The sequence below is a fragment of the Photinus pyralis genome, unplaced genomic scaffold (assembly GCF_008802855.1).
Source record: "Photinus pyralis isolate 1611_PpyrPB1 unplaced genomic scaffold, Ppyr1.3 Ppyr1.4_LG1, whole genome shotgun sequence".
Lineage (NCBI taxonomy): Eukaryota > Metazoa > Arthropoda > Insecta > Coleoptera > Lampyridae > Photinus > Photinus pyralis.
In genome coordinates, this window is record NW_022170249.1 from 52,113,641 (window position 1) to 52,138,791 (window position 25,151).

Sequence of the window (25,151 nt, forward strand, 5' to 3'; positions counted from 1 at the left end):
TTTTCAAAGAATAAAATTTTTTTCCCGGCTGTCGATATGCACGTGCGTACGTTGGCAATTTTCCGAGGTAACGGCTCGGCGGATTTGGTTCAAATTTTGGATACGTATATTAAGCATACGGAAACGAAAAATAACGGACCGGATTTTTGAAAAAAATTTGGGAGCACCGCAACGGCATCGAACTTTTTTTTCAAAAAGAAATTTAAAAGTTTTATTAAGGTGTTAGAAAGACCCTATTTTTCTGTGTGCACCATACAAAAATTGTGATAGGGTTTATTACAAAAAAACAGAAAAAAATGTCAAAGTTAGAAAACAAAATTTTTTTAAATTAATTCTAATTATATATTGCCTTGTAACATTAAAATCAAAAAAATATATTAAAGCAATAGATAAACATGGGCAAAAATTTAAAACAAGTTAAAAACGTGGTCACTCACGACCGACGAAAGTGCATTTGCCCCGCACAGAATCATAATAACTCGTGAAGGAAATGACCAATCCAAATATACTTTTGTCGTTCTGGTCTCTGGGCTGTACTGCACCGCAACGACAACAAAACGCTTAAACTGGGACAGTAGTAGTGGTACAGACGGGCAGACGGACAAAGTGCAGATAATAGCGTTTATTTTCCTTTTGGAAAATGCGCTAAAAAAAAGAGGTGTGCCCAAGCGATCACCCATCCAAGTACTGACCGGGCCCGACGTTGCTCTACTTAGCTGATTGGACGAGAACCGGTGTTTTCAATGTGGTATGGCCGTTGCCAGGAAAAATATTTTTCTAAGGGTAACAATTGCAGAATCTTTTTGTTAAAAAAAAGAGCACAAGAAAAAGATGTTCGCGATTTGGAGATTTGGGCACATTTTAAAAGACCGGAAAGTACATCAAGATTACATAAGGAAAATGCGTTGAGTCGTATGTTAAGGCAGAGATGCACAAAACAATAAAAGGAATCCAAAACGAAGCAATTTTCAATTATGTACCAATAAAAAATTTACCGTTTAAGGTATAACATTCAAATTACATTGAATTCATATGGGAATTTGAACAATTTAGTGATAAAACGGTACATACAACAAATTAATATGACCTTTGGCAGTGTATATTAGGCACAAAGGATGTAAGACTGTCAAAAACGTTTTTTTTTGTTTGTGAAATATTTGCTTAGAACTAGTATAATAATATAATATAATAATATTACATAATGAAATTTAAAAGAAAAACCCAAATTAAGAAAAACAATTTATGTTAATTTTATAATTTTACTAGCATGCGTTGAAAAAAAAACGTTAATCTTTTGTTAGTTTTATTCATTCATGATGTGAAAAATTATTAAAAAATTGCAACAAATCTACAAACAGTGGGGTGCAGTTACAATTCATATTGATAGTTGATATTATTACAAAGGAAAATTAATTTTTTAAATTGTTTATAAATCAAGAGTTCTCCATCATTTTTGTTATGGAGTATAATAATGTTTCTTACGTTTCTATATCCAAAAAAGTATGCACTTTGAGGACATGTAATAAAAGATAGTGGCTGCTATTAAAATATATGTCCCCCGCCCCTGGCTCTGGAGACGTACGCCACTGGCTACAATCGATTTTTAAAGTATGTAGATTGGAAGCAAACGTTTTACAATTTTTGGTACCATAAAAAACTTCTTAAAAAATGTTGCTTTGAAGATATATTCAGTGTTCAAGACAAAATTTCCACCCTGTAGATTGCAAGGACTCATTTTCGAGTTGTGTAAATACGAATTTTTCATTAAAGAAGGTTGATATAACATCACCTTCCACGAATCTGCACCTCTCCTGATATTACAAATTGGGTCGCTATCTTATAAACGGGCCTAATTTCATATCTGAGAAGATCGATGTTGCGCTATTCCTTTGATCAGTACGTAGATCAAGTAGTAGCCGTGACGAAACCAGCAGCTCATTGATTCTCAATCGTTAACCAAATTTCAGGCCAAATTTAGTTTCATACGGTACCGGTTTCATCCCCAAATGGTAAATAAATCGTCATCTTCTTAACAACCGAATTTGTCTGTTGAAACTTCTCTCAAGCAAGAAGTCTTCAACATGGTCCATATGTGTCTTGATATGAATTCACTACTAAAAAACGTAGTGATGGCGATTCACCTTTCTTGTCGGTGATCGTGACTAAATCTGCGCTATAAAATACACTCGCATTGTAAGAATTCACGACTGTATGCGCATATGCCTCTCGAAAGTCGAAACAAGAAATCAAACGAGCGCTTACAGAAAGTAACTACGTTCACATGGGCATGCTTCGTTTAGGTGCCCCTTCCCTTCAAATGATTGAAATGTTAACTTATTTCAGTCACGATGAAACGTGTGCCACAATGGTCTAGTGGCTAGGATACCTGGTTTGCACGTGGGCGCTCCTGGTGCGATTCTTTGATAGGTACGACATTTCCCAATTTAGCGGAGTTGAACCCCTTTCAGTTACAATCATTATTTGAAAATTACTCGTTCGTAACGATCATTCTCTCAGAGGTTATTGTATGTGGCCACGTGGCTTAAGTTGAGGTCACCATAATTGTGTCTGAATAGTTTAATTAGTTTAATGATCTTTAGTGCTTTAAAGTTGCTAACACTGTAATAAAAATAGTATCGTGGGTATGGATAGTGACTTTTATTATTTTGAATTTGAGGAGAAAAATCAAGATCACTTTCATATTAAAAAAGGATACCTAACTGTTTAGTTGTATTTATTTAGTTAATTTTTTTTAAGAATGAGTATTTGAAGTTTATCCAAATATGAAAAGTTTATAAAATAATATAATAATAATCACCAAACTTCACAAAACTATAAAAAGAGATATACCAGTATAAAATATGAAGAAATTATGTCTTACAGAAACTCTCTGAAAGTCAAGAAAAGTTACAGCGTTGCCGTCGTGGTACGGTATACTAATCATCATGACGTTTCTTATTAACCGTTTAATTTCAATTTGAACTTACAATAATAATCTAAACATTTATTTAGATCATTCCTATGTTATTAAAATTTGCTTAAAAATGATGTCGTATAAAATGTAACAAGTTCGCTGTCTGCAATATTGTTGACACGCTTTAAATGGCGTTAACGTATTAATTCTTTAATGTCAGCTTCCTTTCAATGCTTCAAAGATACCTACCTGTTCAGTAATCATTATAGTTACAGGTTTACTTGAAATGTCAAAATAACAATGAGATCCTTGAAAATCAGTCATGGTCATGACTTATTTTATCAGGTTATAAAACTCTTTAATCTTCTGATTATGTTCCTTTCTGCATAGGTACCACTTATTATTACAGTTTTTTTTTAATCTGCTTGTACTAAATTAATATAGTACGCTCTTATACAGTGCCATATAATTACATGCTTCAATTTTACCCTTGGATTTTATACCCAAGCACACAAGCATGTTGGAAACGTTATATTTTCAAAGGTGTAAATCTTGAAGCACGTACGTACATAACGAGTGATCAACGTTAGCATTTGGCCCTAAGATATGGTGACTTGTGTAATTCGCTTGGCATTTCCTGGTGCTTCATGCTGCATCTCAGCTCACCTTCTGTTTTGTTGAATCCGTTGGATTGCTCAAACTTGGACTTTTTCTATCATGGGAATGTGTAGCACGATACTTTTGTATGTCACTTTCGGAAGAGACGTTAGGAAATTGATTGACAACTTGCGGTTTCGCTTCTGAAAAAAGATATGGGATGAGACTAAGGAAACTAGAATATAATCTGAAAATTTATTTTTTGTGAAATCGTGCACGGCCATCTCTATCCGCCTGTCCAATTGTGTGCATTTCCATCTGTCTGTGTCTTTGTTTGTCTGTCTGTATGTCCGCCTGTGATTGTGGATCTTGTGTTCTGTCATTGTCCAGTAGTTTTTTAGTACTGTTGCTCGGATATTAAGTTCGTAGATGAACATAATGGAAAAACCTGACTCCTGCATTGCTGCAATTCGCTTATTAACGGCTAACGCTATAATAGCAGAGAAACCATTTGACGTTTCTTTGAACGCAATTTTGAACTTAATATAAAAATCTTATTTTTCTGCTAACAACCTACAAAAATTATGCCAGACTTAATACTAAATATAAAATACAAAAAAAAACTGAAAAAAATGTCAAAGTTAAAAACTAAAATATTGTTTGTCGGCAAAACGGTTACTTTGCTTTAGTTGAAATTTTGCAAATGTACATTAGGCATAAAGGATGCAAGACTGTCAATAACGTTTTTTATACCTATTTGAGTTTTTAGCAAAGGACGTCATACAACTTTTTTTCAAACAGTAACCCACAATTTTTTATTAAATTATTTAAAAGAGATTATTTTTCTTTGGTTAACCTAAAAAAATTGGGATACGTTTTACTACAATAAACGGGAAAAAATGTTAAATTACCCAAAATCCAGCAGCTTAGTGCGCGGTTAATATTTAGGACGTGATTACTTGCGAAGTTGATTTATTTTTAGTTTTAATGCGGCGAACTTAAACATAAAATTTCAATATGTTAAAATATCAGTGTACTCTCTGTATCTATATGTGTATATAATGCAGTTTTTTATCATGATTACATTAAAAAATTTACTAGTTCAAATAAATAAAAAGACAACGGGCAGTGTTCGAGTGGTTACCCGTCCAAATACTAACTACTACTAGAGTAAACATAGCAGCATACAACAAATTAGAGACTAGCGGGTAGTATCGATACATTATTACATACTAAAAGTCCCATTTGTTAAACTTATGGCGAGTAAGGAAAAAATGGCAGCCGTCTTGAATATGTCTATATTTACCATATTTATTTTTGTGAAGGAATGAAAAATACACTCTACTCCATCAACAGTTTTTTGTTTTTTTAATTGTGTTATATATATATATATACAGTCGGCACAGTTCCTAGCTTTCTAATTAGGTAGTTGTACAGTGACAGAAGACGGTTAAATTATCAAAATTGTGTAGTTTTTCCCTACTGAATCCGAATCTTTAACTAAAAAACAAAACAATATCGCATTTTGCAGATAATATCCAAACATGCGACTTTTTTACATGGCATATATTACCATGTATATTATTACCTCGTATGACAGCTTATTACATTTTATACAAAATTTCTTAATGCACCATAGCCAAAATATATTAATTAACTAAGATTTTTCAATTATTTTCATTTCTATCTGGTTATGAATCGAGTAATGAATGAGTAGAAACGTAACAATTAGATACTTTTACTAGGAAATTAAGAAGGTGTTCAAAAACGTTTCCATTTCTTTTAGTATATTTTTTAGACCTTTTTAACACCGAATTGTGGAAGCTTTGGATGTCATTTTGTCGTCAATTGATATCATAGTATTATATATATAAAATAAAAATCCGATACAACTGAATACCGAAGGATCCTCGAGATCTTCGCACATACATCATAGCATACAGCATACCTTGCAAAACAAATTTTTGAATCGGCCTTAGTTTTACTTTTATTCGAGGTCCGTATATACAAAATTTCATTTAAATATTTGAACAAATAAATAATTTGAAATAGCGCATACGAAAAACAAATTTTTTGATTCGGCATTAATTTAACTTTTCTTCGAGATACATACATACAAAATTTCATGTCATGCGGTTCATAACTAACGGATTACGCATGCGCAAACCAATTTTTTTACCGACATCAGTTTTACTTTTATTTGAGGTGCCTACATACAAAATTTCATTTACCTAAATATCTAATAGATAAAAAAAATTTGGATTGCGCAAAAACAAAAGTTGAGTTGCGCATGCGCAACTTTTTAAAACTGCATAGTTACCTGAGGTTTAAGGAATATTTACTAACACAGAAAACCGGACATTCATATGTTCTTTGTGACAAGAATTATAAAAGAAACCCTTTTTTGGAGTTTGGGCAGTTTTTGGGTTGTAACTTTCTGGCCCGTTAAGTCTACGTAGCCGAAAAACAATAGCGACCTCCTGAACAGACGGACAGACAGACGGACGAACAGACAGACGGACGGATAGACGGACGGACACACAGACGGACGGATAGACGGACGGACGCACGGACACACGGTCAGACAGACAACAATACAAAATTATAAACGATCTCGAAGTTCGTTAATAAATCGATGACGTTGTTGTATTGCGCTTATATAGTTATTTTCTTACACAGCCCATTGCGCGGCGCCCCATCTTGTTGGAAGTTCATAACTCTTCGACTTTGCAAACTAATATTACCCAAAAAGTTCTCTAAACAGTTTGCCATTAAGTGAACTAATGCAGTTTTTGACGTGGAGAATACAGAAATAACAGATTTATTGTACAGACGTTTGTAAATATAACTGTAACTTTTTTAACTTTAGACCTACAATTACAATATTTTGGTACAAAAATATGCGCACGTTTAAGCTCTAAAAACTATGTACCTATATAATTTTTTGGACTTAAATACATAAATAAATGATTGTCTAAAAAAAAAGATGGTGGATATTTTTTTAAATATTTACCATAGTGGGATTGAATGGCACTTTTAGTATGTTAATAAGAAGGATGTTCCTTACACATTATAGAAGCTTGTCTCTAATTTGTTCCACCCTATAAGACCGATATTGCCTGTACTAAACCGGGCGCATCGTTGCTTGACTTTAGACAATAACTTAATGATTAGTAATAAACACAAACAAAAGTGAAAAACCGCGCTCTTTTTGGTTTGAGCTATAAAGCTGTTCTGGCAAAAATTTGGCACCTGGTTTTAGCGGGGGTTGTAGGAGAGATCTTTCTTAACATCTGTATTAACTTTAAATCCAGCTCCTCATCTTCCCGTGGGCTACACTATGGGGATTAGTAACAATCCTTTCAGAGTTTGCGGCTATACTTGCACAGAACTAATTAAAAAAAGAAAGATAATTAGCCATACTTACGTGAACTTAGCGGAGGATATCCACTTTTGAAGCACTGCCTTCGCGCGATCGCGTCTAAGCTGGTCGCGTGGGTTACTTTGTTTCCTATGCTTGCCCTAAAATTTAAAAAAAAGGTAATCATAAATGTATATCTGGCATTACAATTTCGAAAGATGAACAAATCTTTTTATTTTATAGACTCTTTTAATTTTGCTGCAATCTTAAAGTTCCTTTAAACGTTTAGTTAAGATAGCTTATTTATGGGCTTAGAGTGTTTCACCAAGCCAAGTAGCTTGACTTTAAATATAATATAAGCTTATTGGCTTGGCTTAGAAACCAAGCTTTTTATAATTAGGAAGCTTGATTTGGCTTGATTTTCATAAATAAAAGCTTGGCTTGGTATGCAAGCTTTTTGGCGCTTGAGCAAGCTTTTAAATACCGAGCTCCCCTTCAAATATCTGAGTAGACTTCTCTTATTATCATCTTTCAAATCACGTGTTATGAAGGTGTTACGATAGTAATTGATGAAAGCAACGATGATCTTGTTCCTATACAAAAAACTTTTCCATACTTTTTTCGTTAGGCCGCTAGTGTTCTAGAAATTGCTTTGAAATGGAAGTCCTTCTTGCCACAGTTTTTTTTTATAAAATGCATACTTTTCCTTTTGTCTAAACAAATGTTTCATTGTGAAAAAAGCGAGTGTTTAGGAAAAAGCATAACCGTCTCGTTCAACTCCAACTTTTGACCTTGCAGATTATATGTTTTTAGTATCTAGAACGCCCTGTGACTGGTGATATAAAATATTAACACAAACTAACCACAATCTGTTTTTTTACAGAATACTCTGTCTCGCGCCCTTTTGTCCTCCCGTCCTTATGTCCGCGCGCCCTTATGTCTCGCGCCCTTTCGGCGGCGCCCTAACGTCCGGCTCCGACCAATTAATAATAGCACCAAATAGTTACACAACTGGGAAATATTGAACCAGACACGATCAGTAATAGATAAAAGGTCTGGTGCCATTCCTTCAAGATCCCTGATTCCAGAGATGTCGCGGGTGTGGGCTGCTGGGGTTTTCCAAGGCCTCTTCAACGATAGAACGGAAATTGAAGGGCGGATAAAATGGAACGGAAAAAATGAAACCACGTTTTTGAGGGGCAAAAGTACTACTCCAGAATATTGGCTACGTAGATTTCAACATAAGCCTTATCATACCGCGAAGTTACCTATGTCCGAGGAAAAACCCGTGATAACACCCCCGACAGACAAACCGTACTAGAAAAAGCTATCGGCCTCAGTGGCACTGTTGGGAATATTACAACAAGCGATGGGGGTTTTGTAATGAGCTTTTCACTTTCACTTCACTTCCCCCACAAAAGTAGATGGCCAGAAAATAAACCCCTAAAGAGAATCTAAAAGAGCGACAGAGCACCTCGGTGTGACCCTACGGGGTTATTGGATTTGACCCATTTTCAATAGGCTTATTACATGTGGCATATAGGTCAACTGTGCAAAGTTTGAACCGAATAGTTCAAGCGTTTGGCAGAGACAGAGAGGCATGACTCATTTTCAATAGGCTTTGAACCAAATCGATCCAAGCGTTTGACAGTTATCGTGTTCACGGACGGACGGACAGACGGACACCATCACTCTCCTATTATAAAGCTTGCATCTGGTCTGCCGTTTAATAAAGCCAAGAAGACATGAACAAGATACGAAAAGTCGCATACGCTTTTCAGTAGGTAGGAAATTTTTTTCCACTCAGTTCGCATTCGGAAACACCAGACTTTTAATGCGGATCATATTCAATGCCACTGATCCTTGAACACGCAGAAATCGATTTGCGAAGGTATAATATATGTCTCTTTTTGTACTCGATTTCGACGAGGAACAGACGTTCAGACGGACAAACGGACAGACAGACAAAACCATCACATAAGGGGACTTATTTTTCTTTCCAAAAATTCCTCTCAAAGTGTGGGCAAAGGGCATTCCATATCTTGGGAAATGGTTCTTCAAAAATCCTTCGAGGGTTATAAAGATACTGCAGAGGCAGTACGTAGTTCTATCAAGCCAAAAGGTCTCTAATCGACTCACCTAATTGCCAATTGCGGTTTTCCCCGTTCGTGATTATCTCCTTTCTCGAATGACGCCTGATGGCTGGCGGGAGCGCTATGCGATATCGTTAGTACCGTATAATCTTTGTGCTGTTGAGGAATTGGGATCGTTGTGTGTTTGGTGCCAGAAAGGTTTTCCGATTTCGATACCCACGTTTGTTCCAAAATTGGAGTTGGAGAATTCGATGTTAATGGACTGAAATAGAAAGCAAAGAATAGTTTAAATGATACATTTGCATAATTTGATACTCTTGTATATTGTCTAACATTTCTCTCGACATTTCTTTAATCCTTCTTTTCATTACTAGCCGCGACCAAGAAGTTCGTTTCCTTCACTTGTAAAGAGTTAAAAGCAACTGTTTAAAGGTAGTAAATAATGATTTCATTATCACCCAATAGTGAATAATGAGATCGGTCACTTCCAAAGAAGTTGATATACGATAGCGTAGTTTTAGGTATTGTACCTATGTTTTGGGGGAAACTAGAAGTTTGCGGTGTGGGTTTTTGGCTTTGGGACAATTCGCGAGCCTAATTTGCTTTCGCTGATTCGAGAGAATTAACGGTTTACATACAAAATTCGCAAATCTTTCACAGGGTTTATGAAATTCAGGAGAAGCTGAATTTGCGACGACAAATCGGCGATGGCGAATTGTTCTAGAGCCAACCCTATTTGTAGTTCTCACATATTTTCTTTTATACCAAGGATCAGATAGAGAGAAATGCGTGTTTTCGGTTTAGTCCGCTCTTGGGAATTATTATATTAGCAATATTATAGTTTCCCGACTGTACTGAACCGAGAAAAAGAAGAAATATAGATATCTATAGAAATCTTTGATCATTTAAACAAAATTGCTATATTTACACTATAGATAACCATTATTTTGGATATTTCGATATAGAATTTTAAACTTCGAAGAAGATATATTTTATACAATTATCCACACTCACCATTGCTCCAAGGTATCAGCCTCTTCCTCGGCCGCCGTTACATCACTAGGAGGTGTCAAATAACCTGCCAGTCTGAATCCGCGTCCACGTAAATTTGACCCTATCCGTAAGCTCTGGCGAAACGATGCTCGTGCGCGATCAACTGTTCCACAAAGCAAAATTAGCAAATCAAAAGATTAAATGGTATGCAGAACAGTCAACGCTGTTGTAGTTAACTCAAAACCACTGCTGAACAAAGGGTTGAGGTTAACGGAACTTACACTTGCTTAACCGATTTTTGCTGATGGGACTAGTTTCCAATGACGCGGTTGGTTTCGCGGTCAAGTCCTCAAAGTTTATTATAATTAGGCTGATATCATCAACGTCGCTTTTTATAGGCGCTATAACTTCAGAGCATAGGAACTTGGAACCTAAAATTGAAATTAGTGTATTAGATTGGTTTACCGTTTAGGGCCATAACACACACACACACACACACACTGTATATAGTAGTATACTGCTATCCGATTTATAATATCGAACGGTACGGAATTTAAAATATTAGCCTAAAGTGCGTCTCGTCTAACAAGTGAGAAACATGAATTCACTACTTAGTGATTTCCATTCTTTCCGAATGCACAAGGCATTCTTTGTGAGGTAACCTTACTCGCATGAACTATTTAGAGTGTCACTGGAGAAATGTAAACAAATCGTCATGATATATGCTATAGATAGAGACTAGGAGAGTACGCTTTTCTATGAATGCAGAGCCTACGGCACAGCTTGATCTTTCAATCAGACCGAAGAACCAAAAATTTACTCCGCATGATTATGTGCAAAAAGGTGCTTGGGAGAAGTACTATTCCTCATGTTACATTTTAGCCATTTGATCTCGAACTCGCGGTTACTAGAGTAAGTACGTTATTGATATTTTGGACGCTATTTAGTACTTATTTTGCGATATATTGTGGTAGGCGCGAATGATTCCTAATTAAGGTGCAGTGTAGTCTCTATTTGAGAAATTGAGATTGCGTTCCTAATTAGCAAAAAGTAACATGAAACATGTTATGTTAGTATAGAATGGTACCTCAAAGCATTACGGCGTAGTTACAATATATCCCCCAGCGTTTGTCTTTCATAAAATTACAAAAACGATTTATTATTCTTTGACCTACCTCGATCCTTTTAGTTTTGTAGGTTCAAAGTGACGCTTGGCATCACGTTCGAAAACCAAAGATAGAAAGGACCGCGTTTTTTGTTTACAACGTGAACCAATAACGGGATGTTCCACAACTTCCTGCTTACCTTCCAGCATTATTGCTCTACCTAATGAAATCCAAGGCTAAGCACTGTATAAAACCTGCAGTTATTCAACCCTATAATAAGGTGACTGATGTGTACATCTTGCAAAAGAACTTCGTCGAGTTAAAAGATGTATTTCAATCCATGAAACTGCTCATTGAAGTTTAAACGTAAAGAAAGCGGACAATAAAAGCACACCAATTCTGTTACGAATCAGTGTAATAATCCGCAAAACAACATTATATTAGCATTCCAACAAACTATGATCAACTTTCTAATGAAAATTGTTCAATAGATTTTTCACGAACATACTGGCAAACCTATGAATGCACACTGGCGGAGAATTTCCCTAAATCCACATATGTACAAATGTCACCTAGTCATTATACTCGTATTATTAAAAATTAAAATTAATTTATGCAGGTATGTCGTGACCATAAACAATGTGGAAATTAATTTTAAACTAATTTTTTCACGTACAACCGACATGTGACAAGTTTTAAACTTTAATTTTCAGTATGATGTACCAAACATCTTAAAAGTATCGTCCTAATTGTTTTTTTTTTACATTTTTAATTATAAAAGCAATAAACTTTGGCGGAGCGCCATGTTAGCGCGATAGTTACCTACAGTGGAGATAGGAGGAAAATTGCTGCGAATGGTAGATGTGATGCAAAAGAAAACAGTACCCTACTAAAAATAAGGACAAATACTTCTAATATTAAGCATATTGAGGTATGTATTCTCTCACAACCTGACTTTAAAACGGCGTTCAATAGCACATCTCTGGAAGAAATTATAAAGAAACCAATGCCTATCTCAGCAAAATTGTCCAATATTGCCTATTGAACAGAGTTATAGAAGTCCGAGAGGAACAAAAAATTATAGTGTCCAGGGGAGTCCCACATGGATCCGTCTTGAAACGTCCACGAGACGAGATACAAACTAGCTGAATATGAGCAATAGAAGAAGGCTACAGTTTGCAACACTCTGCCACAAAGTACTCACAACAAAGACACCAGCTTATCTTTTTAATAAAATACGCTTCAGAACAGATGTTCATGATGCATAAATTTAAGATACCGCGGTTTAATTTCTCCACCGAAGCATTCCACTGCTCTATACGAACGCACCTTTCAGTACCAAATGTATAAAGTCTATAATAATTTATCCGCTGAACTCAAAGCTTCATCTCTTTCTCTATTAAAATGAGTCGCTTCGCAACCGCTATGAAGGTTAGGAATTCAGATAATACTAACCGATTGTGAGTAAAATAGTATACAAACCTCGCTGGTCAGTGGTTCATAACCAACGCCTCGCGCTTACCTTAAGCTTTCGGGGTAGGTAATGAACCACCTCCCAGCTCGGTATGTAATCTACTATTTCTGCGATCGATGTGGACCTTTGGACCTATACAGTACCGATAGGGAAACACGCACGATACCAATTCTGTTTACTCTTTTCCAAGATAATCGAAGAAGAAAAAATATGTCCGGAATATCATCATGAACAGTGAAGTTGACGCTGCGCATTTTGCAGATTTTAATTTCATAATGGGAGCTACCTTAGAAGCATTTATGGTTAAAATTTCACAAAAAGTATCTCCATAAATAAGAAAATTGGCAGTACCGAGTTTCCCCATGCGAGGATTTAATTTAGACTATGTGCGCTACTTTTGTTTCTATTAGATCCAGCGATTCAGGATTCATAGAGTAAACAACGAATCCAGCTATTGTTGAAATTCGAAAAACAAACTCCAAAAAAGGAAGAAATAAAATATCTTGAAGACTATTAGGATAGGAGTAGACCAACAGCAATAGTGCGCTATCTAACGTGGCGCCTTGAAATCAATTCCTAGATTTTTAGATTTTTTCTGCTGCAGACTTCCTGGTTCACAACCACCCTGTGAACAGGAATGATAATCATATAAGAGCTTGGTGGCAACTTGACATAGGTACCTACTTCTGTATTGGATCTCGCCCCCATGCCGCATCTTATTCATAGCAGGAGAATTAACGGTCCTCTTGGCGTGGTGCCGGAAAGTAATAGGTACACATTCCGGTGGGCAGATTTCTTTCTGTGTGCGCGTGAAGAATTATTACAACTACATTTTCCCTAACGATCTAAAGTCGCAGTGAATTAGCATGGAACCATAAACTAGGATATAAAATTACTGCAGAAATGTCATAAACACATACAGAAAAACTTTGCAGTGGCACTGCGGACATATAAATTGATTCGTTTTAGAATGTCAAACTTCTTTACACTGTTTTTGTGTTAAAATATTTGCCACAACACTACAGTCGTACGTATTGCTCATGATACTACAACTAATAATTACTGTCTCTCTCGCAATAATCGCGTCATATAGGTACATATAAAGTATTTAATTTTAATTACATGCAAGGTCACGGAAATCAACGCGAAAATGCCGCATGCAAGAATATTATCAAACACATTTCCGGAAGAATATGTACAATTACATTTTAGCCTATTAGTACCTACCCCCGCCATACTGCAGCCAATAATAACATATTAACAAAAACTTGAGTAATTTTTCATGTACCTACAGACGTTAGAGTGTTTAATATACTGCAGTACAGTACTAAAACATTGAGGTTTTTGTTAAATTTTAGAGACTCGTATTCTTTACAGGGTGTTTCTATACAGGGTAATCGTTTTTTTGGAAATATCAAAATTTCATCATATGTCGACGTTCATTTGAAGCAACTTTTAAAGGATAATTTTTTTTCCAAGATAACGGCTCAACGGTTTTGTTCAAATTTTGGATCTGTATATTAGTCATACGGAAACGAAAAACAACGGGCCAGATTTTGAAAAAAAAAATTAAAAAAACCAAAATGTTTTTCGGCAAAACGGTTATGGGTATAACGGTATATGGGGATCTCGTAAGCCGGAAGAGAAACAAAGCCGCTTAATAAGCAGGGAAAGTTATGCAGAATTTGGTGCTAATTAATTTTCGTTTCAGAATTATTAACTCCACAAATTGCCAAGTTCTGGCCCAAAAATTATTTTAACAAACCCTTAGTGATTTATTCTCGCCCTTTTATATCAACATCAACAGTTTTTACATTGAAGTTTACAATGTATTTCTTATAGAAATAATTCCATAGCTTGCTTATTTAACATTTTTCGTTTATTGTCTGGCATAGTGTCCGTCAACATGGCCATGGAAGTATGGCCATAAGAAATACATTGTAAACTTCAATGCAAACATTCAAGATTTCCGAATGAAATACCAAGTATTTGGTAAGTATCTCCGATGTAATTTTTTTCTCGCTCATAAGAAAGTTTAATGTGATTGACTCGAAACCCACAAGTCATGAAAATTTCAGTTTAGCATCGTCAGAAAGCTTAGAAAAAATCACTAAGGGTTGGTTAATAGTTATTTGTAGAACTAGAGAAGAAAGTGGAGTTATTCAACTCGAGTTCAAAGTTTGGCACAGGTTCCGGACCTGAAGGAATAAAGTGCTCTGAATTTGTGTCAGGTTTTTCATCAGGTCACGTTTTGTAAGTGGATTTGATTTGACGGTTCATTCATCGTCCTTATTGTCACTCGAAATTGTCCAGAACGATCGTCAGACCGTATTTAATGCTACGTCCTCCTAAAAAATGAAAAGGAAGAACACCTGGTGGCGATGTTGCCCCTAGGTGAACTTCGCCCTTTAGATCGTCATCTAATAAAGACCTTATTATTATTATTATTATTAACATCTGTCGGACCAAACCTGATCCGGCGTCAACCTAGTCGGCTTCTTCGGCTGTAATCCGGCGCCTGATCGGAACCTGATAGTATGAAGGTTTGTTGGCGTTCGCTCTCAAGCCGTAGAGTTTCGGTAACATCAAAAGAATTGAAATCCAAAATCCATCGAACGTATGCTAATGTGTTTTTGGCGACCGTCGCACTGTTCGTGTTTTTCTTGTTTCTTCTTCATTGAGAATTATAAATGTAGCACTCGCGATAATTTCGTCATTCTTTCGTGCACTGCGTCGTGGCCATTTGAATTGGAACGTTGAAAGTCTGATGAAAAATACGGATTCAGGTCCAAGAAACGTTTGCTCAAGACAGCGAAGGCTATATGTACGTTTCTTCGACGCCAAACGAACATTCTCTAGCAATCGCCAAATCTCCTTCGTTGGGCTTCGTTGGCCCGATCTATACGCAAATTAAGAAAACAACTTCGTCCAGAAAGCTGGTGATTTCAACACACTAAAAAAAATCGTGTAGCCTGGGTAGCCCAAATTACAACTCATTCATTTCGGGCACTCAAGGGAAACCTTTATTTAGTCTCCCAGGAAATGATTTAAATGTCGACCTGTACAAACACATTTCGCGAACGTCGTGACGGATTGTTCGTTTGTTTGGAGAGGAGCGCTGCCAAAGTGATGTCTATAAATAATATTTTTATAATTTTTGTTACGCAACTCGTAGTATTGGAAGAAATAACTCACTCCTTTGTATTAGTTAATAAAATCGTTTTATTTCCGTACGGAATGTGCCTATCTTTAGATGCGTCCTTGACGTTACGAGGGCCAAGAGCAGACAGTGTAGCGACCTTAAAATGTAAATCACATACAGAATACACATACATTGACCTACTTTCAGATTGCTTCTTTATTTGCAGAAAGACGGTTCAAACAAACAGGCGGTTCTCGTGCCAAAACGTAGTCCTTGAAAATAATGACCAAATTGGATCAATAACGATTCGAATGTGCACATCGCCCGTATTTGGTAGACATTCCCCCAGAGACCATTTTATGTCCCCAATTCTCAATCGGTTGCTTCAAATGCTTTAATGTTTTGTACTACAGAAAGGGCACCGAATCAGAGCTAAGGCCTTTTTCACAGCGGTCTATGTCCTTGTCAGAGTTCCTTAGGTTCTCTAATAGATACAAGCTTTCAAAAGTTCCTCAAATTCTTTCCAGCGCAGTGAAGGGCTCTCCAGAGCCATCTAGGCTCCTTCAACAACTTTGCAGAAGACTGTAATTCCTTCCCCGAATACCTGTTTTAGGCCCTCTCTAGAACCTTTCAGGCATCGTCAAGCGCTGTTTTGGACTTTTCCAGTTTGTTGACCACTTCAATTGTTGGAATATCTAGTAGCTATCGCCAATAATACAGTTTCATGTTGTGCCTCTGTGTACAGACCATTGTGATAGTGTCTTCGGGAAGATGATTAAATAAACAAAAACATAAATTAAGCGGCAGAGCATGGCGAAACATAGATTAATTTCTATAAAATTTCTGTAATATTTTGACAAAACGATCCCTAGAAAACGATCTCCCCATGTTTTTTGCGAAGACTCCAGCTTATCATTTTTCTCACATCAGAAATGTTTACAGTTTGATCTTTAATTAATTATAATGTAATCTATAATATAACTTACATTATGATTGTATTTAGTAAATAACAAAACAAAAAAGAGAGACAAAAAAAAGTAACAAAATAATAAATGTAATAATATGACTTTAAATGCAAAAACAAGTTATACTTTAATTTTTCCTAGTATTATAAAGCGACTCATTGACATTAGATTTGAAATTGGAGTAACGTGAATTTATAAATTCAAAAATTAAATTAAGTGTATGAGGAGCCATATTGCCAAAGCATCCCTTATATTTAGAAGTCCTAGGTTTAGGTATATAATATTTTAACTTTCTGATATTGATGCTGTGTAGATCGCTACGCTTTACTATAAGTTCAGTTAAATACCTTGGACTGTTATACTTTATCAGCTTCCATAGGAAGGTGCCATAAGTTGAAATACTTTTTCATGTGTTTTGAGTTCGCCTAATTTTGTATAGATTGGGTGATGACCAAAAGGAATGGCATGAACAAATCGTACGCACGAATTTTGCAGTTTTTGCAACTTTGCTTTATTATAGTCCGGTAGAAAATTAGACTGCAGAACAGTACCTAATATGTTTGTGGATAAATTAGCGATTTCACTAACATGAGTTTTATTGGTACGTCTAGTTATAATAGATTTTGATTTACAAATATCAATGCTAAATAGCCTATTTACATGTTGCCAAAAACTAAAATTATCATCTAATATTAAACCTAATTTTTTGCGGATTGAACCCATTGTATTTGAACATTATTTACATATACATGTAGACTGTCCAAGTGAACGTAATTTTTATTAGTTTTATTACTAACATAGAGAGCAATTGTTTTATCGAGATTAATACGCAGCCCATTTGGTAAGCACCATTCAGATATTTTGTTTGCTTATTGTCTGAGAAATGCTACGTATATGACAAGAGATGTATAATTGCAAATCATCTGCGTACATTCTTTTGTTATTTTATTGTTAATAATAATTTTGTACATGTGATAGTTGGCGTATTTGATTACCAATGAGAGTGCACTGACATAAATTAAAAATAATATCGGACACAAAATACTGCCTTGAGGTACGCCTACAGAAGTTTCCAGTGAAGGTGACGTTTGTCATTATACAAAACCGATTGAGACCTTTGTACTAATTAAATAGCTCTTAAACCAATGTGTTCCAGTTTTGAGAGTAGTAGATCGATCGAAAATGCTGATGGAAAGAATTTCAGAAAGGTTTGTAGCCTTGTTGACTTTTGCAATAGGGATGACTGTAGCAGACTTCCATCTGTTTGTAAATTTATGTGTTGTAAGAGAATCGCTAAAAATATGTACTAATGCAGTTATACAGTAAGGACGAGATTTAACATAGAAATATTGTCATTCACGGTCATATAGGTATATCACATCATGTTCAATAATGTTGTGAAGAGTGAATTCATTTAACGGTGTATAATACGTATCAGTATCGGCTGCAGGTTGAGGTATGTACTATGTAAGTGTTTCCAATTACACCGAGGGAGGAAATAGTTATTAAGCTCAGAAGAAGTTACATGACTTGGTAAGTTAAGTAGGTACTTTTTGCTTTTGACGTTATAGTGTTGAAGATTTCGCCAAATATCTTTTTGGTCCTTGCTTCGTGTTTTAATAAAATTCAAATATGCGACCTTTTCTTTTTTTATAGCCGAACTGACATAATTTTTTAACTCACGTCACAGAATGAACTCGGAGCTGCCCATAGTCTAAGGAGGTACCACTAAATGAGAACCATTCCTTTTCAAAGGCTTAACGTATTCATGATAATTGAGCGAGTATGACGATTGGACAACGACTGAGGGATACAGTATACTTAGTCTTAATTTATTGCAAAGTTAAAATTCTCAGGTCTCGCTGAAACGTAAGTATTCTGCAGAGGAGCCTTTCCCTTATCATATAAATGTGTACATTTGCAATTGCCGTCGCCAAATAACCAAAACCTATAATTGCTTACAAGAAATAAATTTAATTAGTAACCACACGCAAGGACGCCGTTAAAAACTATCGTCCATATTTGCGCAGCCACGTCTTACCGTCTTTCCGATAATATAAAATTTCTGCATGTTTTTCGTTGCCTTCAGCGAGAGCGATTCTAAGGGCGTTCAGAGACTGCTGAGATGTTAATGGACCACAGAGAAATTCGCAGGATGCCGTTTTTTGCATAACTTCTGCCCTTGAATATCCAGTCAGGCGACAGAAGCCGTCCGAACAGTAAATGATATGACATTGTCCACTTCTACTGTTTGCCACCAAAAACGACCGATCTGCAATGGAAAAAAATGTTAGTGGCATTGAGGTACGAGTAGGTGGTTTAACATCTGCAACTCTGCACGAGATAGCTAACAAGGATTTGTGTCGATTAGGTAAATATCGATTTCTTTATTGTGACTCGAAAGTTAATTGGAAGTGAGTGTTTCGCTATCTGGGTGTGTTAAGAGAGCTAACTGAGCCTTGACCAATGAGTGGACCTTTACATGGAGAGTAAGTACTACCTTACACATTGCAATTGCCAAGTTTGCTTAATCGGTGTTCATATACCTAAAAAATTATAATGGGAACAATTCGACTTTGATGCATTCGCACTAATCCTTAAAATTAAACAAACACTGTCAATCGGTCCTCTTATTTTAATATAATGTACCTATTGAAAGGTAAACTAACTCAGTTGACAATGTCCGGTTAATTCCAAATTTAGTGGCTCCCTATTTTACCAGTACTCCAAATTGCCCAACGAAAAAGTAAAAACCGGTGAATTGAGACTATTTTATAGTACCTGTGTCTTGGTCGAATCGCAGTGCCTTTTTATGCAGGCGAGCAACAATACCTATCAATCTGAGACCAGCCAGAATATTCATGAATGCATTTCGCAAGAAATACTTGAAAAAGTGCATGGACACAGTTACGGAGGTTTTATGTGCCAATGAATCTTTAAGAGTGTAAGATTTGGGTTTCCTTCAATAAAATTGTGTCGTGATCAAGCATTTCCCTACTTTGCCAGAAACTAGTGTAAGACATCCAAATTGTAGTTGTATCACATAACTCACGTGCAACAATTCTAAATAAATATGAATTTGACCAAGAATTGGTTATGTTAATTCCGGAATTTTGTTATCGAACCTTGTACATATCCTACATATAATATGAATAATTATATCTTAATAATAATAATAATAATAATACACGTCCTAGCACAGCTAAAAAACACAAAACTCTTTCTTCTCAGAAACGCACCATGTTATCACAACCTACCCGTATTCAACCCAAACGCAAAGCCAAACAAACCCTTGCACCATAAACAACGCCACTTACTTAAATTGCAGGAATTTTTTTATTTTTTATTTTCTTTTATTTTATGTATTTATTTTTTATTTTTGTATGTTTGTTTGTTTGTTAGAGTTGGCTATTGTGGCCATCAATTTTGGTAAGTATGAATTACATACTATTCCTATATTTCCTTAATGTGTATTTTACTATTATTATATATACGAACGATGTACAGACACAAACACTAATCGTTACTTGATTTTAATCCGTGCGATTAGTTAACCAGGCTAGACCTGAGTTCCCACAAGAAACACTTCATAATTACGCAGCTGTTTATAACAGTCCCAGTAACTTGGTTTTTTAGTTTGCTTAAATCTGATGAGAGCTTTGTTTCTTACAGATATCATAAATTTGGGTCTAGGACACTTCGCCGAATGCCCACAACGCCGACACGATTTTTTGAAGGTCCATATCGCCGACTAGGGACACTACGCCGACGGACACTACGCCGACCGTGCCCACATCGTCGACAAGTGTACAAGGGACACAACGCCGACCATGTCCACTTCGCCGACGGACACTACGCCGATCGTGCCCACATTGCCGAAACGTGTGCAAGGGACACTAAGCCGAACGTGACCACAACGCCGACTGTTCGAAAATCCAGGCCCCTCATACTCTGTCCAGTGTATGAGTTTGCATTTTAAAAAGTTTAAAAAACATGTCCTAAACCTACAAATAACCTAATATCCAAAGCTGCTTTGCTTCACACTCCGTCCAGTTTGATTAAGAATTTTCGTATGAGTCTGTAGTTCGAAAAAAGTTAAAAAAAATATTCTGAACCTACAATAACCTAACGTCAAAAGCTACTTGGTGTTGCACACCGTCCAGCTTGATTAAGAAGTGTTGTATGAGTCGACGTTATGGTCACGTTCGGCTTAGTGTCCCTTGTTCACTTGTCGGCGATGTGGGCACGGTCGGTGAAGTGGGCATGGTCGGCGTTGTGTCCCTTGCACCCTTGTCGACGATGTGGGCACGGTCGGCGTAGTGTCCCTAGTCGGCGATATGGACCTTCAAAAAATCATGATGGTTGCTAACCATTAATAAGCTTCATAACTATACCCGTCACTAAGGTCACTAATTTACATTGTCATCAAGAGGTCGACGAAAAAAAAATTTAAACATCGGCGATTGATAAACATACAATAATCGAATGATAACCCAACATTTCTTGATATAACGGTGAATATGGTTGACTAAACATAACATGTAAAAAACAGTGTCAGAAGCAAAACTAACTTATACTAAAGACCCCCGGACTTAATAAGACCAAAGTCTGCAGTGGATTGAACACTGCGAATAGGGGATTCTTCATCTCTCCTAGGGAAAATGTTTCCATTTTTGGTCCACGTAAACTTAAATTTCATATCCTTTTGAAGTTGACGTAATCATTGCCCAAATGTATTCATTATCGATTTTGACGACGCTAATTTATGTTCCTCAACAATGGAACGTCGTGACTACTACCATTAGCACCATTTAGAAGGTAATGCTACTACACTACCACAAATGGCAATGAGTGAAGGCGAAAATATAAATACAATTCGCTTTATTGCAATAACCTCCTGTCGTAACATGCAATATTATTGTTGCTTTCGTTAATGTTCGTTGTACAGATCATGTATTGGAGCATTAAATTAAACAAGACACGTATACATTTGGTGTGTGGTGTTATTGTATTGTATCCATCATCCTCAGTAGGTTATTTGGATAGAGAGAGCGGCGCGGAGGTGGCATTACTCCAAAATGACCTCATGAAATAAAATGTCCATCAAAACCTGGAAGAATGGCGTGAGTAACACGTTATATTCCGTGCCTTACCATTTCCCAAATGACTTGTGGTGTACCCTCGGGTGTACCTATTAATTATAACCTGAATTCTTTGAGGAAAGGAGCATAAATATTGATTATCAACGATAATAGAACGCAGGCCTTCTCTATGAACTAATTAATTGCAAACAGATTTTGATAATCAACACTGTATAATTTCTAATGGAAAATTGGTACTTCTATTTTTCTAAATGTTTGTCACACATCCAAACAGGTGTACTTGCTTTCAATTATTTATAGACATATTTTGATGAAGTAAGTGAGAGAGGAATGCAAATTCGGTTTGCATCATGCGCAATTCGTTATCACTTTTTGTCAGTTTGGTACGCGGTCCTACTAAAGCAGGCCTTCCACGTGCATTCATTTCATCGAACTTGGAGTGTACACTCCTACAAACAGACCAAGTTCGAACGTGGAAGTGGTCATCGCGCAAAGTTTGCGTCGTTCTTGGTGCGGAGCGAAGAGTTTTGCCAATAAATTCTTGGCGCGGAGCGATGCTGGGCGCGCGCGTGGATGTGGTTGTCGCTCCTGGAGTTAAGACATAAGTGAGATAGCTTTACGGTTTACGCATTGTAGTGTATGAGGAACCGAAAACGCATATCGTTGTTTTCGCGTGCACAATCGTACCTGTATTTGTTCGCCAAGTTTGTACGAACCATGTGCGAACGTGGAAGTGGTGTTTCAACATTCTGTTCCAAGTTCGAAGACATGGCGTTAATTCAAAGTTCAATGAAATGAATGCACGTGAAAGGCCTGCTTAAGTCATAGACTTGTCAGTAGGCGTCGATTAATAATAATAATACTAATCGTTACTTGATTTTAATCCGTGCAATTAGTTAACCAGGCTAGAACTGAGTTCTCACAAGAAACACCGACCATATAATAATAATGGTCTATATTGTAATTTCTTAGGTATCTGATGTCTCATTGATGTGTTCGATATATTGTGAAGCAATAGAAACAAATACATGCAGAATACGCCCAAGCATGCTATATAACAAAGGATTGCTCGATTCCTATACTTGTAATGTTGCTGTCAGAATTGACAATTATAATTTGCTAAGTTGTAAACGTTTTCTCGTTACCTAGTGTTATAACTGTGTCTACAAGTGTTCGCAATATTGCGATAAAAATGCTTTGACGCCTACGTTTTGCTGAGCATGTACGTCAAATATCCAGTTCAGCCACCAAAACATTGGGCTTTCTTATAAGAAATAGTAAAAATTTTACCAATTTACACACCATGTTCTCACTATATTATTCCCTTGTGAGACCTAAACTAGAGTACTGTTGCTTAATTTGGTATCCCATCTATGATGTCCATATCAAAGCAGTGGAAGGAATCCAAAGAAAATTTCTTAAGTATATGTCCTTCAGGGTAGATGGGGTGTACCCAGCAAGAGGGCCTTCTCAAGAACTATTGCTTGAGCGCTTCTCTTTTGAATCGTTAAGTAAGAGACGCATTTCTAACAGCATAAAATTTCTTCATGGCATCATAAGCAATCATGTTGATTGTCCTTCCCTACTTGAATCCCTTAACATATCTGTCCCAGCACGCACTTCCCGGTTTCCAAAGACATTCTTAAATCCCATTCCCAAAACTAACATATTATCAAAATCCCCTTCCTTCATAATGTCGCGTAATTTTAACATATACTGTGGACATGCAGACATTAATTTTTCTCCTCTATCTGAAATTTTGAAATTTGTTTAAATTTGTTTTCTTTTATGTATTTGTTTTCTTTTATGTAATGTCATGGTTTAATTTAGTTACTTAATAACATTGTAACAGGTTTACTCTTATTTTTATTTTATCTTGCATATTATCTTTTTGTCTATAGTGCCGCTTGCGCAAACGTAATAAACTTTAATTTTGTTCTGTTATTGGATACTTTGTATCTGTAGAACAATAAACATTATTATGGTCGGTGTTTCTTGTGAGAACTCAGGTCTAGCCTGGTTAACTAATCGCACGGATTAAAATCAAGTAACGATTAGTGTCTGTGTCTGTGTCTGGTGAAGTTATGTAGGGTTCTACAGAAACAAAAAAAAATATATTCACACACTCGCATTGGAAATCTACGGATAGTATGTAATTCATACTTACCAACATAGCTATTAATGGCCACAATAGTCAACGCTATCAGGAAAGAAGAAAACAAAACAAAAATATCATTATAATAATTCCTGTAATTTTATTAAATAGAGTTTATTGTGTAAGTGTTTCTTTGGCTTTGCGTTGGGGTTGAATACGAGTGGGTTGTGATAACGTGGTGTGTTTATGTGAAGAAGGAGTTTTGTGTTTTTTAATTGTATTTATGGTGTTTCTTTGTTCTTGACGTTGTATTTGTGTGGTTGCTTGGGTTTTTGGTGGAGATATTGCAGTATTTTGTGAGCTAGTAGTGCTGTCAAGGTTTTTGCGTTTGGGTTGTATACGAGTGGGTTGTTTCTGAGAAGAAGGAGTATTGCGTTTTTTAACTGTGCTAGGACGTGTAACTTTATTGGGTGGACCTGTCTTTGTAGTGCATGTTGCGTTACTTGTATTTATGGTGTTTCTTTGTTCTTGAGGTTGTATTTGTGTTGTTGCTTGGGTTTTTGGTGGAGATATTACAGTATGTTGTGAGCGTGTAGTTCTGTTAAGGTTTTCGCGTTTCGGTTGAATACGAGTAGGTTGTGATAACGTGGTGTGTTTATGTGAAGAAGGAGTTTTGTGTTTTTTAACTGTGCTAGGACGTGTAACTTTATTGGGTGGACCTGTCTTTGTAGTGCAAGTTGCGTTACTTGTATTTATGGTGTTTCTTTGTTCTAGAGGTTGTGTTTGTGTTGTTGCTCGCATTATTGGTGGAGACATTACGGTATTTTGTGAGCCTCTAGTGCTGTTAAGGTTGCTGCGTTTGCGTTGAGTACGAGGGGGTTGTGATAACGTGGTGTGTTTCTGAGAGGAAAGAGTATTGTGTTTTTTAGCTGTGCTAGGCCGTGTAACTTTATTGGGTGAGGGCGTCTTTGTAGTGCATGTTGCGTTACTTGTATTTATTGCGTTTGTTTGTTCAGGAAGTTGTGTTTGTGTGGTTGGTTGAGTTAAGGGGGGAGATATTACAGTATGTTGTGTGTCATGTTGTGAGTCTAAAGTGCTGTTTAGGCTTTTGCGTTTGGGTTGAATACTAATGGGTCGTGATAATGTGGTTTGCTTCAGAGGTGAATCTCTGAATGTAGTATATGTTGTATCATGTGTTGTACTTGTTTGTTCGGTAAGTTGTATTTGTGTGTTTGTTTGGGTTAGAGGTGGAGATATTACAGTATGTTGTGTACCGTGTTGTGAGGGAGTGCTATTGTTTACATGTATA

At 36.4% G+C, this 25,151-nt stretch overlaps 1 protein-coding gene and 1 long non-coding RNA gene across 6 annotated transcripts in view; both read right to left on the reverse strand.

The window, feature by feature from the left end:
* Window positions 1-25,151, reverse strand: part of LOC116176788 (potassium voltage-gated channel subfamily H member 6) — a 52,332-nt gene that overhangs the window by 19,821 nt on the left and 7,360 nt on the right. For all 5 annotated transcript variants that reach the window (XM_031495565.1, XM_031495550.1, XM_031495557.1 and 2 more), the window contains exons 2-7: window positions 18,687-18,917; window positions 10,240-10,389; window positions 9,980-10,121; window positions 9,012-9,227; window positions 6,939-7,033; window positions 3,581-3,714 (exon numbers count right to left, since the gene is read on the reverse strand). In XM_031495565.1, the coding sequence (XP_031351425.1) occupies window positions 3,581-3,714; window positions 6,939-7,033; window positions 9,012-9,227; window positions 9,980-10,121; window positions 10,240-10,389; window positions 18,687-18,917 (968 nt within the window). The remainder of the gene's footprint in view (window positions 1-3,580; window positions 3,715-6,938; window positions 7,034-9,011; window positions 9,228-9,979; window positions 10,122-10,239; window positions 10,390-18,686; window positions 18,918-25,151) is intronic.
* Window positions 15,546-16,573, reverse strand: LOC116176816. Its single transcript, XR_004146529.1, has 3 exons — window positions 15,882-16,573; window positions 15,734-15,837; window positions 15,546-15,671 (listed from the first exon to the last, which is right to left on the reverse strand). It is a non-coding gene; the product is annotated as an uncharacterized LOC116176816 (long non-coding RNA).